The sequence below is a fragment of the Carcharhinus amblyrhynchos genome, chromosome 29 (genome assembly GCF_965287045.1).
Source record: "Carcharhinus amblyrhynchos chromosome 29, sCarAmb.v2.hapA, whole genome shotgun sequence".
Lineage (NCBI taxonomy): Eukaryota > Metazoa > Chordata > Chondrichthyes > Carcharhiniformes > Carcharhinidae > Carcharhinus > Carcharhinus amblyrhynchos.
The window spans coordinates 8,598,801-8,611,552 of NC_137352.1; the positions used below are offsets into that span (position 1 = coordinate 8,598,801).

At 41.3% G+C, this 12,752-nt stretch overlaps 1 protein-coding gene across 5 annotated transcripts in view; it reads left to right on the forward strand.

Moving 5' to 3' along the window:
- cep164 (centrosomal protein 164) overlaps window positions 1–12,392 on the forward strand; it is a 214,155-nt gene extending 201,763 nt beyond the window's left edge. For all 5 annotated transcript variants that reach the window (XM_080214802.1, XM_080214801.1, XM_080214804.1 and 2 more), the window contains one exon: window positions 1,168–12,392. In XM_080214802.1, coding sequence (XP_080070928.1) covers window positions 1,168–1,264 — 97 coding nt within the window. In that variant the 3' untranslated portion in view covers window positions 1,265–12,392. The remainder of the gene's footprint in view (window positions 1–1,167) is intronic.
- Window positions 12,393–12,752: the final 360 nt, after the last annotated feature.

Consider the following 12,752-nt stretch of genomic DNA (forward strand, 5'->3'; position numbering starts at 1 on the left):
AGCTGCAGTCAGCCTTGGTGAGTCCTCATCTGGAATATTAGGTGCAGTTTTGGTATTCTTACCTTAAAAAGGACATACTTGTCATAGAGGGAGTGAAACAAAGTTTTACCAGAATGATTCCTGGAATGGAAGGATTGTCGTATGAGGAGAGATTGGGCTTGTTGGCCCTGTACTCACGAGTTGAGAAGAATGAGAGGGGATCTAATTGAAAAGTGTAAAATTCTGCCACACTGGACAGAACAGATGTAAGGATGTTGTTTCCTCTGGCTGGGGGTTCTGCAACAAGGGGTCACAGTCTCAGGATACAGGTAGGTCATTTAGGACTGAGATGTGGAGAAACGTCTTCACTGGGAGAATGGTGAATCTGTAGAATTCTCTACCCTAGAAGGCTATGGAGGCCAAATCACTGAATCTATTTAAGAAGGAAATAGATTTCTGGATTCTGAAGATATTATTAAACTAGAAAGAGTGCAGAAAAGATTTACTAGGACGCTACCGAGACTTGATAGTTTGAGTTATAAGGAGAGGCTGGATCAACAGGGACTTTTTTCCCTGGAGCGTAGAAGGCTTAGGGGTGATCTTATAGAGGTCTATGAAATAATGATGGGCATAGATCAGCTAGATAGTCAATTCTTTTCCCAAAGGTAGGGGAGTCTAAAACCAGGGGACATAGGTTTAAGGTGAGAGGGAAGAGATGCAGAAGAGTCCAGAGAGGCATTTTTTTCTCATACAGGGTGAAGAGTGTCTGAAACAAGCTGCCAGAGGCAGTGGTAGAGATAGATACAATTTTGTCTTTTAAAAAGCGTTTAGACCGTTACATGGCTAAGATTGGTATAGAGGGTTATGAGCCAAACGCAGGCAGTTGGGACTAGCTTAATGGTTAGAAACTGGGCCCTATGGACAAATTGGGCTGAAGGGCCTTTTGACATGCTGTAAACCTCTATGTCTCTATGTCTAGGGGCATGGGCAGCGCACATATGTATGGCGTTAAGATAGCGGATCAGCTATGACCATGTTGAATGGTGGAACACGCTTAAAAGGCCGAATGGCTTACTCCTATTTTCTATGTTTCTATAACTGTCACTGCCATGTAAACAAACATTGTGTACAGCAAAATCTCATACAGCTACCAAAATATTGTTACTCTTCCTTTACGTACATTTTCAGTCCTCTCTTCATGAGAACAAGCAGGACCCCTTCCACGCAAGGTTTAATCCAGCTTGGATTGGATGAAAACAATCAAATCAAAGTCTACCACTTTTGAGAAGCAGAGGTTTTCTAACAGTGGTTTCATTGTATCTGTTCATTTGGTGCAAGTGAAATAATATTCTGTCTAATTATAAACCAGCCCCAGAATCCCTTCTTGGAAGGCACCTATCTCAAACTATAATAGTAATTAATTTGAACTGTTATAGTTAGCAATAAAGTATTTTCTATCCAGCATTTTTCTAAATAACCCAAGTGAGTATTTAGCATGTTCTGTACAAAGTATCAAACTCGTGGGGGGAGGGGTGTTTACCATGCGTTCTGCCAAAGGTGTAAATGATTGAGGTGTGCATAAAATGCTCTATTTATTTTCAAATGCAATATTTGATGTTTTAATTTTGCAGAGCTATTGCTGAGTCACTTATTGCCCAGAAAAACACCTGGACCTAGACGCATAGGAGAGTGGAAGCATTTGCAAAGGAAAGCCTCTTATGCAATATATTCTTCTACAGATCCAATCTGTGGTTTATATTTTTAGGATGTAGAGTTGCCTAAGTTGCCTCCAAATGTCACCTGTATGAGATCTCGTGGTACTTCATTCAAGACCAAGCAGGTTCTCTGCATTATGAGTGACAGGCCAGTTGTTGCTTATCCGTTTACTTGTGTTTTTCCCAGTACAAGGCCAGAATCCAGTGTTTGTCACTTGCTACTCTTGTTCTCCTTGATCAGACATGTATAAGGTTTACACTTCTCTGAACGTTGGTAGTCAAGAAAACAAGTGCTTTTAGAACATATAAAAGGCATTAGCTCTATCGTATCCCCTTTTTAATCAATCTCTACTTCATCCACCCATCTTTCATCATTCTTTAATCACTTTTCTTTCCATAAACACACATAATTACCTCTTGAAGTTATATATACTGTTTGCTTCAATAGCTATCCCTATTCCACAGTCTGTTACCCCTTTCATAAGAGAGAGCTAGCAGTTTTTCCAAATTATTTCTAATCCATTTCATGCTCTTGATACTGAAACTCTTGTCGTAGTGAACAATTGGCCTGAATCAACTGTCTCAATCTCCTGCCTCAAAGTCATCTTAAAGTCTATTTCCAAAGTCTTTACTTTGTGAAATTAAAGCTGAAAATGTAGAAAATACTCAGTAGATTCGGCAGCATCAGTGGACAGAGAAAAAGAGTTAAGTTTTCAAGTCAATAATCTTTCATCAAAGATATTAGAAATAATAAGTCTCACAACAGCAAGTTAAAGTCCAACAGGTTTATTTGGTAGCATGAGCTTTTGGAGCACTGCCCCTGATGATGATGCCCTCGCGCTACCAAATAAATCTGTTGGACTCAAACCTGCTGTTGTGAGACTTATTATTTGTCCAACGCTGGTATCTCCACATCAGTGTTAGAAATGTTAGGATTTTAAGCAGAGGAATTAGAGCAAAAGTGGAGATCCTGGAAAGGATGGAGGACAAGAGATATTAAATGACAAAAGGACCAAAACTTTCACCGTATATTTCAGAGCACATATTCGTAAAGATCTTTTCCTGCTTATTAATCAGCAATTCTATGTTTAATTCTCCTAATGGCTTCTTTTAACTTGCTTTTGTTTGTCTTAGATTTATCAAATCCTCCAATCTGCCAATACCTTTAATATCTTAAAAGTTTTGTCTATCCCAAATTCTCTTTGTAACTCAATTTAACCACATTATAACCTTGGTTGTCCTTGAATCTACTTGGTTTTAGCCAGATTTAATTTTGAGTGTACAATTAGTAACAGTTAGGTAAATACTTTCCATTTATTTACTGTGAATTATTATTCAGAAGTTTATTTTTATTTATAAAGCCAGTCATAAAATGTCTTGTACTAAGCACAATCAGAAAGTGAAACAAATTGCTTTTGCATTTTAGTACGTTTGCATTTTGCATCAAAGTACGTTTGAGGTTTACAGGAGCCATTTTGAGGGAAAAGAGCCATACTAACACCACAGAACGCACAACCCAGGGACTGGGATGGCTACAATACCACAAGAGGTTTGCTTTTGAGGTTCATAACACAATCTGAAGTTTTTAATGAAATTTGCTGCTACTTAGTTACTCCAAGGAACCTGTTATTCTGAATATTGATCGACCAGAGAGTTTTACTGTGACAGTGGCAGGGATCAGACTCGATTGCAAAACAAAAATTCTGCACAATTTCATTAATGTTAATAAAGCAGGACTTTGTTGCACTATAATGTGAATTATTTTATTTGTTTATGTGATGTGGGCAAGTCTGACAAGGCTACATGTATTATCCATCCCTTTATTGTCCTTGAGGAGATGGTAGTGAACAGTCTACATGAGTTATTGCAGTCCTTGCAGTGCAGGTACTCCCACACTGGTATTATGACAGGTAAACCATAGTAAACAACTTTGAATTAAGATAATATAGCAAGGCCCTGAGAAAGTTAAGCTAAGATTGCTTTTGTTTTATTTTGGCCTAAATTTAAATGGACGACAACAAGGAAGTTCAGAATGAAAGCTGTGAAAAATAGCACCTTCCCCCTGCCCTGTGGGAAATATTTAAATTTTGTATGTCTATGATGAAGAAATCTGTGCGCTTCTTGCATGACATTGTTGTGGTCCGTAGTAGAATGGAATTTAAAAGTCAAATCTTGATTGCTAAGCAGTTAGTGAACCAAGCCTTGGATGCGAATTATAATACCTTGAAACTGCATCGCTCAAGGATACAAAAATAGACAAGCATGCAATACTTTAGAAAGTGTTCTAATTCAATTGCCAGACTTGAAATTAGAAGTACTAATTTCAACATTTCCCAAGGTAAAAGTATGACATAAATACGTCCAACATTATGCATATTTCATTAGACTCTTCCTTATGTGGAACATGTTTAGCTCTCTGACCCTACTTAACATACCAGTTAAAGTGGTATCTTCAAAAGTGTGACGAACCTGATTAGAGTTGAAATGAAGAGTGTTGAATGGCAAACTGCCATTAATTAAGCAGCATTGATTGTCTGAGTTTCCCCGCCGAACTGAGTTGAACCTGTCAATTTTCCATCTTCTCTATATGCATGAAGTCCAGTGTTGTTATGTCATATTGACTATTATTTACTGGTGATTGACTGTTTGGCAGAATGTTGCAGACTCGGGTGGAGGGGCACATTAATGTCTATAATGAGAAAAACCTCAGAGCTACAGCATATATAATAAGAGTTTCTGAGGCAAAGAAGGAGGAAAGGACTTGCACTTGTGTAGCTTAAGACATTAGGACATAGAACTTAGGGCATCCTCACAATGAAGCATTCTGTAATCTTTGCTGTAATATCAGAAATATAACAATCAAATTGTGCATAGTAAGGTTCTACAGACAGCAATAAGATGATGACCAGATAATCTGTTTTAGTGATGTCATTTGAGGGATAATTGTTGACCAGAATCCTCCTCCTCTTCACGCAGTCCCATAGGATCTTCTTACACCTACATAAGAGGGGGTTTAAAATTGGTTTAACATCTCATCTGAGAAGTCGACATTGAAGCACTTCCTCAGTACTGTACTGAAACATCAGCCTAGATTAGGTCCTCACATCTAGGGGTAGGACTTCAACCCACAGCCTTTGAATCAGAGGAAAGAGTGCTACCACTGGGCTAAGACTGGAACACATGGGGTGGGATTTTCTGGCCACGCTCACTCTTAAGACTGGAAAATCCCACGTGAGGTCAATGGACCTTTGCATGGCCCTATCTGGCCCATTATGATTCCCATGGTAAGCAGGAAGGGAAAATTCCACCCATTATCTCTAAGTTCAGATGCTGATTATATAGTGGAAAAGTTTGCTTTCTTGGCTCAATGCCATTCGAGTTTTTAATGAGGTGCTGATATCTGGAAAAGATATTGCATTTATAAATAAATCTTCTAATTTTCCAATACACCTCAATGTAGCCATGGATAGTTTAGCATCAGCCCAAGTCATCACACACAGTGCAGAAGGAGGCCATTGGCCCATCATGTCTTCTTCAGCTGTCTAAATGAACTGTTCACCCCATGTTATTCTCCTGCCATCTCCCCACTGCCCTGCAGATTTATTTTCAAATAATTCCCTCTTGAATGTCTCCATAGAAAACCTACAGTGCAGAAGGAGGCCATTCAGCCCATCTAGTCTGTACCGACAACAATCCCACCCCAGGCCCTAACACTACAACTCCATGCATTTATCCAGCTAATCCATAACCTACACATCCTGGGGCACTGTGAGCAATTTAGCACGGCCAATCAACGTAACCCGCACATCTTTGGACTCTGGGAGGAAACCAGAGCACCCGGAGGAAAGCCATGCAGACTCGGGAAAATGTGCAAACTCCACACGCACAGTGACTCAAGCCGGGAATCGAACCCAGATCCCTGGAGCTGTGAGCCAGCAGTGCTAACCACTGTGCCACCGTGCCATCTCCATTGAACCTGCCTCCACCAAACTCCCAGGCAGTGCATTTCAGACACTGACTACACTGCGTGTAAAACACCTTGACATTGCGAGGCTGTCAGGTGGAGAGGTTGCTGGCGGATACAGGTTAACAAACCCAGTGGGTGATGGAAGCGGGGCTTACAAATACTGAATGCGGCCCCAGAGCTGCACTAAACAATGAACATTATCCATTCGCACTATCTGCCGCTTCTGGCTTCTCTCTTGCACCAACCCCAAGCAATGGTAATGTGTACTTTTATTAAAATTCCTGCCATGTGTTAATTTTAAGAAGCTGTCGAGCAACTGAAAAATCTTCTCAGCTGTTGTTCTGGTGAGCAGCAACTGACAAAACAAAATGTTCTCTTGTTTCACACCTACTGCGTGTGCACCAAAACGTGAGCTGCCCAGCCACAGAGCAAAGTATTAGTTGCTAATTGTCCTGAGACATCGTCGACCATACCCTTAATTCAACGTGGCACTTTTTGGTGAAGGCGATGTCTGGATTAGTTTTGGGGCCTTTGCTCCAGTGACAAGCCATGTTTGTAGCCATGGGTAGAATTCATTCCTCAGGAAGGTTTTGCAACCATACAACTCAAAGTATGAGGCTTTTAAGGGCCTTCATCCTGTCATCAACTGCAGAGAACACAGCTGCTGTGGTTGCCATAAGCTGGGTAGGACTCCATTTGGGAAAAAAAAAGGAATGGCAATTTCTCCTTGTGGTACTTCAGGTTTTGATTCCAAGTAGAAGATATGAGGCTGTTATTCAATCGGATATTACCACATAACACATGTTGAAGCTGAAGATATTCACCAAGTAAATCCCATTTTTTGTCATATTTTTGTCTCTTGGACACTAAGTAAATAAACAGTTGCTGAGCAACTGAAACCATGCTGCTGTGTGTGGTGATTGGAAGTGAGGATCCCTGTTTGTCATTATGTCTGAGTATAGAATCCTACAGTGCAGGAGGCAGCCATTTGGCCCATTGGGTCTGCACCAACCACAACCCCATCCAGGTCCTATGTCCATAGTCCCCTGACACTAAGGGGCAATTTAGCACAGCCAATCAATCTAACCCGCACATCTTTGGACCTGGTAGGAAAGTCGAGGTAACTCTGCATCTCAGGCCCACGTGAAAATGACAATCATAAAATCCCTACAGTGCAGAAGGAGGCCATTCAGCCCATCAAGTCTGCGTCGACTGTCCACCAGAGCATCTTACCCAGGCCCACCTCCCTGCCCTATCCCTGCAACTCTCTTCACCTTCCGTCAGGAAAAAGATCACGTACCAACCGACTCAAGAACAGCTTGAGCTTTAGGGCGGCACAGTAGCACAATGGTTAGCACTGCTGCTTCACAGCTCCAGGGTCCTGGGTTCAATTCTCGGCTCGGGTCACTAAATGTGTGGAGTTTGCACGTTCTCCTCGTATCTGCATGGGTTTCCTCCGGGTGCTCCGGTTTCCTCCCACATTCCAAAGATATGTGGGTTAGGTTGATTGGCCATGCTAAGAAATAGCCCCTTAGTGTCCGGAGTAGCGTAGGTTAGAGGGATTAGTGGGCATAATATGGGCCTGTGTGGGATTGTGTTCGGTGCAGACTTGATGGGCCAAAGGGCCTCTTTCTGCACTGTAGGGTTCTATGACCTATATAAGCTTCTTCCAAAGGAAACTTCTTCAGGGGGAACAGCTTCTTCCAGAGGAAACCCGCACAGACATGGGGAGAATGCGCAAACTCCACACAGAGTGACCCAGGCCGGAATTGAACTTGGGTCCCTGGTGCTGCGAGGCTAACCACTGTGTCACCGTGCCGTCCCATTCTCATTGGTGCACCCAGAAGTAAATTAAGTACTTTGTGTAACACATTCAAACTTTGTCTGAGTAGCCTGTTATGAAAATGCAATAAATTAAATAATAAAATGCACCATTGGGCAATTTCTCCCACAAACTCTCTCTTCCCTCTTGTGGCCTCTATTCTGCCCGTCCTGGTAAAGGCAGCCAAGGTGAGCATCTGGAACTGTATCAGAGTATATTGGAATGTCATCGTTCTTCTATTTCTCTCTCTCTTGGTTACTCCCCATTTATTGAAAATTCTTATGCTAAATAGAATAATTGAGGATACCTGAAATGATGTTCCATTTAGCAATAATACGAATTGTAATTGAATTAGAAAAGGATATTGTTATGGGTTTAGAAAATTGACATTTTTGGTACGAGGTGATGTGATATACGGCGCTAGTGGCCCTGGTGACCTAACTCCTGATGAACTTCATGGTTTTGTTGAGAGCTTCAAATTCGCACAGAATTTGATGCGGTGAGTTAAGATGCAATCAAATTTTCCCTTGTGCCCCACGGTTCTCCTCTTTACCACAGTTACGCAGACACTGAATAATGCAAGATTCTTAGTAAAACTGTTGTTGTGTTTTGGTTTCTTCAGTAATTTTCCAGACAGTCTGAATTCTTTGGTGTCCCAAATAATAATCAGATTAATAATTTATTGTCCCTGCAACTGAGTTTCATCTACCGAGAACAGGAGGGAATGAATCACAGACTGTTTCTCTCGGAAGCTGAATTGTGACAGACATTGGCTGTCAAATAGACCATTTTTATACTGTTGCAAAACACATTCTGGCAGCTTGCAAAAACTATTTTCTGACCTTTCTGAAAACTAAAGAATCTTGAAATGGGTTTTCGGTTTTAACTCCAAGAAGGTTTTGGGCTGGCAGGCACGGTGTGTGTGAACCCCAGACTATTTTACCTCTTTTACAGGCCTTCGAACCTTTTTACACCTGGAACAGGTGAGACGCAGCTGCTGGTTTTAGAAAATCGAGTTGCGAAGGGCCACTTGAAGGAGTGAAGATAGGTGTAGGCTGGGGACAATGGGATTCAGGAAGGTCTCCCAAGGCCATAACTTTCCCTGTATGGTCCTGAGGCTTTGCCTAGGAGAGTTTTAGTGTGTGCTTTGTTCTGCTTATCAACCCCGTGCTTCTCAACCCTCCTCAAAGTCGAAGTAGCCCTGCATCTCAGGCCTATGTGAAAATGACAATCATAAAATCCTACAGTGTAGAAGGAGGCCATTCAGCCCATTGAGTTTGCATAGGCTGTCCAACAGAGCATCTTATCCAGGCTCACCTTCCTGCCCTATCCCTGTAACCCTCTTCTACCTTCTTCTATCAGGAAAAGAATACAAAAGCCTGAGGTCACGTACCAATCGACTCGAGAACAGCTTCTTCCCTTTTGTGTTAAGTTGATCTTTTTCTATACCCTAGCTGTGATTGTAACACTACATTCTGCACTCTCTTGTTTCCTTCTCTATGAATGGTATGCTTTGTATAGCGTGCAAGAAACAATACTTTTCACTGTTATGTTAACGCGTGACAATAAATCAAATCAAATTGACCCTGCTAATCCCTCTAACCTACACTTCTTGGAGACACTGAGGGACAATTTAACATGGCCAATTCACCTAACCTACCATCTTGGGAGGAAACTAGAGCACTTGGAAGAAACCCACATAGACATGGGGAGAACATGCAAACTCCACACAGACAGTCACTGAAGGCTGGATTCGAACATGGTTCCCTGGTGCTGTGAGGCAGCAGTGCTCGCCACAATGCCACCTCAATAACATTATAAGGATTCCCAAGTCTTAATGCTTGCTGACATACACCAAAGTTCCTGGGATTGGGAGGTGTCATTTGAGAGAGAGAATGCATCACAGGAAGGTCATGGCCTAGTGGTAATATCATTGGACAAATAATCTAGAAACTCAGGCTAATACTCTAGCGACACATTCAAATCCCACAATGGCAGTTTGGAGTTTATATTTAGTTAACTAAAAATCTGGGAATGAAAGGTGGTCTCAGTCATGGTGACCATATAACTAACACTTTCTTTAGAGAAGGAAATCTGCCATCATTCCTGCTCTCACTTGCATGTGACTCCAGAGGTTAGTCAGGGATCAGCAATAAATTAATATTAACAACAATTCTATCACTCTGAATTTCTCCATACCTGATGAATTGCTTCACTCATGTTAGACACTTCAGTAGCCAAAGAAAAATTAGATATCTTGGTGAAGAAATTATATTGTGTGATATTTGGGTGCAAACATTTAACTTGATGCACAATAATAATTACTATCCCGTCTCTTTTAGAAGAGAAATTAATCCTTTTTTAATGTTTTTAAGATAAATTAGCAGCAACTTTTTCGTACAAAGCCAACCCTCAATATTTCATAGAATTCCTACAGTGCAGAAGAAGGCCATTTGGCCCATTGAGCTTTGTACCGACCACAATCCCATCCAGGCCCTATCCCCGATACCCCACGTATTTACCCTATCTGATCCCCCGACACCAAGTGGCAATTTAGCATGGCCAATCCACCTAACCCGCATATCTTTAGACTGTTGCAGGATACCAAAGCACCTGGAGGAAACCCACGCAGATATGGGGAGAACGTGCAAGCTCCAAATGGACAGTGATTTGAAGCTGGAATTGAACCCGGGTTCCAGGTGCTGTTAGACAGCAATGCTAACCGCTGTGTTGCCCCGTTTTTAATCTCTGAACTTGATTTGCTTTTTGAAAAATAATTCTACTGAATGGGTCTGCTTTTAAACTTTACACAAGTGTTGGCAAGCATGTAGCTTGTGGAGCTGAGACTGATGCATTAAAAACAAGAAATCAAATTGACATATATGTTAGCTAAATAGTTTGTAGTTGGGAGAATTCCTCAGTAAATATTGACTCGCATCTGGGAAATCGCTGTCCAAACTTAAAGATCATTTCAATTGCCCGGAGTGAAATAGCTTTATATTTGTAGAAAATGCTTGTTGTGGGTAGATTTCTGTTGTTTATATGTTAATTAAAAAAATATATAGAGTTCTGAATTCTTAACACACAGTGACAGTCGAGGTTTAAATGGGCAGAAATTTGATGTGGTCTCCATTTGCAACAAAAGAAATGTAGAGAGGAGGAATCACTTAACATCAAAGTAGACACAAGTGGGCTCCAATCCTGCAGCAGTTTTAAGCAAATTGCAGCCCAGATGCTAACTGCAAATTTATTCCAACCCATAGGTTCAGCTTTTGCATAATGATTGATGTACTGTGCAGTGGTTTTCTATTCCAAATGACCAAAAATATGGATTCCACTATTTGTCATCTTTTGCAAAGCATGAATGTATGCAAAAGAGCGCCGTCTACATTACAACCTGCCCCCCACCACACAACAAAAAATCAAATTCTAAAGTTCAATAGTAAGAAATCTTTCAATTATCCTTGTGATGAGGATTATCTTTAAATTTATATGTCAGATCTAACTGGCCCCCACACATTGCACATTAGTAAATATCTGAGAACTTCAGGGAGATTATCGCTTGTATTAAATGTAATTATATTCTTTCACTTTTTCATAATCACTGAGGAAAACCTTTTGGGGATTAAATCAAGGATGTGGGTAATTTTACTTTTCCAGAAACTATTTGTTTTATTGTGACAGCAGTGTAAACTGAAAGAGAAGCAAGTACCTTTATCTTTGCTTTTGGTATAATTCACTCCTCCTCGAAACATTTCAGCAAAAGAAAAACCTGAGAAAAGAAAAATAAATGTCATGTTTTGTAAGCAGGATTAGCACATTTGGAAAACAATGTCCAGCGCCACTCAAAGCAACTGCTTTTATTCAGATTCATAGAATCATAAAATCCCTACTGTATAGAAGAGGCCATTTTGACTAAGCATCTTGCCCATGCCCCGTCCTCTGCTGCAGCATGGTGGCACAGTGGTTAGCATTGCTACCTCAGAATGCCAGGGACCCGGGTTCAATTTCCAGTTTGTGTCATTATGCAGAGTCTGCGCGTTCTTCCCGTATCTGTGTGGGTTCCCTCTGGGTGCTCCGGTTTCCTCCCAGAGTCCAGAAGACGTGCTGGTTAGATACATCGGCCATGCTAAATTCTCCCTCAGTGTCCCCAAACAAGCGGCAGAGTGTGGCAACTTAGGGGATTTTCACAGTTACTTCATTGTAGTGTTAATGTAAGCCTACTTGTGACACTAATAAATAAACTTACCACTATCCATGTAACCCCATACATTTACCATGGCTATTCCATCTAACCTACACGCCATGGGACACTAAGGTGCAATTTAGTGTGACCTATCCACCTAACCTGCACATCTTGGGAGGAAACTGGAGCCTCCGGAGGAAATCCGCGCAGACGTGGGGAAAACGTGCAACGGATTGAAGAGGGGCAATCCAGTCCGCTTGTCTCTTGTTACCCAGGAAAATATCAAAGTGCGGGTGATCGGAAAAAGTTTGGTTCCATTCAGTGAGGTTCATGGAATTTAATGAACTGCAAATTTGTACCGAATGGTTTTTCATTAAAAAGGCCAGCGATCCATCTGTGGATTTCTGCAACTATAGCTGCTTTCTCTATTTACACGCACCCAGCCCCTTTCTCCTCACACCCTTTCCAGCTATCCCACAGTCTCAGTCACGTTTATTCAACTAGACATAGCATTACAGGACCCAAACCAATAAGGAAGAAACCGTTACCCACATCATGACTACTATCGACACATTATTTTGGAAACCAGTTTCTCTTCACACTGGCAAAACACCTTTAACAGAGGCATACCAACAATAGCTATGAGAATAGGCTGCACCAGTTAAGTAATGATGTGGATGTGCCGGCGTTGGACTGGGGTAAACACAGTAAAAAGTCTGACAACACCAGGTTTTAGTCCAACTGATTTATTTGATAGTAAAAGTTTGTGTGTTTACTATCAAATAAATCGGTTGGACTAAAACCTGGTGTTGTCAGACTTTTTACCCAGTTAAGTAATGCAGCCTTGGCAAATGTTAACATTTGCTTTTTCTTTCATAGTCTGCAAAAGGTGGTGTAAGAAAGGCACGAGTTCACTTTCTAAAGGAAATAGATTGTGTGAAGGAAGGCATCAAGCTATTTCATGAGTCCCTTTAACTCTTCATGTGCTGGTGGCTTGAGTAAGTGTGAGGAAACTTACAAAAGTTATCACCAGTCAGTTTCACGGTGAAAAAGCCTCAACTCACTTCATGTACCTATAACAAT